We start from the raw sequence: 1,705 nt of genomic DNA, 5'->3' as shown, positions 1-1,705 counted from the left end.
TGATACGTCGAGATGGCGGCCTTTACTTTGTTGAGTGTGGGGCGCCCTATGATCACATTATAAGGAACGCTGGTGTCGACCACTAGGTAGTCGATGATGACATTCCAACCTGCCCCCTTCTCCGCCATTCGTGTGGGCAGTTTGACTGAACCGAGGGGGTGAACGGATTGTCCCCCAAATCCCACCAACGGCTGGTCGATGGGGGCGAGGTCCTTTTCTTCGTATTTCAGCTTCCTTAGGCAGTCCATAGTGATGATATCCGCAGAGCTCCCGCTATCAATCAGAACTCGATCTACCCGCAGATTGGCTATCTTCATTTCGACAACCAAAGGGTCGTCACGCGGGGTTTGTATGGTCGATGGCTGTCTTTGAAGATCATAGTCGGGCATACTGCGGAAAAGGTTGCATCACTCCGGTGCTTCAGGGTGTAGAGGTGTTTTTTGCGAGAGCAGCTGGTTAAGCCGCCCGAGGCGAACCCTCCCGCAATGACGTTAACATACCCTGCAGTCTCATCACTTGGAGTCTGCTTTTCTTGGGGGGGTTCAACTTTCTTCTCTTTTGGGTCGTTCAGATATCGGTTCAATTTCCCTTTGTCGGCTAGCTTGTCAAGCACTCTCTTTAGTTCTCGACAGTCACGTGTAGTGTGACCACATTCGTGATGGAACTCGCACCAGAGCCTTTTATCTCGCTTGTTGACGGATGTTCGGATGGGATTAGGCTCTGGTAGGGGATACTTCCCTTTGATATCCAGATAGATATCTCTTTGATTCAAGTTATACCGGGGGTCATTCTAGTTGTTTTCCAGTCGAGGCTTCTAGTCTTTTTCTTTTCGAGGGACATCCCTAGGGTTATCCGCTCGAGGGGTGTATTCGTGCTTTCTCTTTCGGGAGCTAGGCTCCTCATGCGTTTTGCAGATATCGGAGGCCTGAATGAACTTTTGAGCAAGATTCATGGCTTCTGAGAACGACGAGGCCTCGCTTTTCGCGAGCTTCAGCTCGAATCTGCTCGATGGATATAACCCGGACATGAGCGTGGTGAATGCGACGCTATCCTGTAGATCAGAAACTTTTAGCGATTCTTCGTTAAATCTCTTGATGTAGTCGGCTAGGTCTTCTTCCCTCCGTTGTCTAATCGACATGAGATGGATACTGGTCTTTCGATGTCTTCTACCCGCGATGAAGTTCTGCTTGAAAGCTTCCTCGAGGGCAGTGAAGCTCGATATGCTCCCAGAGGGAAGCTCGGTGAACCAGGTTAAGGTCAACCCCTTTAAAGTGGTCGGGAAGAATTTGCACCATGCCGCCTCACTACTGGTCTGAACGCTCATTTGCGCTTTGAAAGCTGCCATGTGGTCAATAGGGTCCGTTGTTCCATCGTAATGATCGATGGGGGGACTTTAACCTTTCGAGCGGTGAGAACCCTCATGATGTTCTCCCCGAAGGGCATTGAGAACCCTAAATTACCCATTTGGACTTCCATGGCTGGATTTAGAGCTCGAGGCCCGCTGTCTATGACCCCATCGATGTCGAGGCTCTTTCTCTTTTCGAGGCTCTCTCTGCTCCTAGGGCTCCTTCTCCCGAGGTTTCCTCTCTCGAGGCTCCCTCTCTCGAGGTTCCCTCTGTTCCCGGTTAGGACTGGGAGGCGTATTCCTCACCCTGGACTGCGCTCGTTTTTCGTTCAGGACTTCTCGAGCGTCACGATTACCGTT

General features: G+C 51.0%; 1 protein-coding gene across 1 annotated transcript; it reads right to left on the bottom strand.

Annotated features, from left to right (window-relative positions):
* Positions 1 to 814: 814 nt before the first annotated feature.
* LOC104901199 (uncharacterized) lies at positions 815 to 1,345 on the bottom strand. Its single transcript, XM_010688750.1, has one exon. It carries the CDS (start codon positions 1,343 to 1,345, stop codon positions 815 to 817), a length of 531 nt encoding a protein of 176 aa, XP_010687052.1.
* Between the last annotated feature and the right edge of the window lie 360 nt (positions 1,346 to 1,705).

Source organism: Beta vulgaris, chromosome 8 (assembly GCF_026745355.1).
Source record: "Beta vulgaris subsp. vulgaris cultivar EL10 chromosome 8, EL10.2, whole genome shotgun sequence".
In the NCBI taxonomy this organism is placed as follows: Eukaryota; Viridiplantae; Streptophyta; class Magnoliopsida; order Caryophyllales; family Amaranthaceae; genus Beta; species Beta vulgaris.
This window is presented reverse-complemented; position numbering and strand designations above follow the sequence as displayed.

Coding starts and splice junctions, on each gene's coding strand:
- LOC104901199 (XM_010688750.1), bottom strand. CDS start 1,345: ATGGCAGCTTTCAAAGCGCAAATGAGCGTTCAGACCAGTAGTGAGGCG.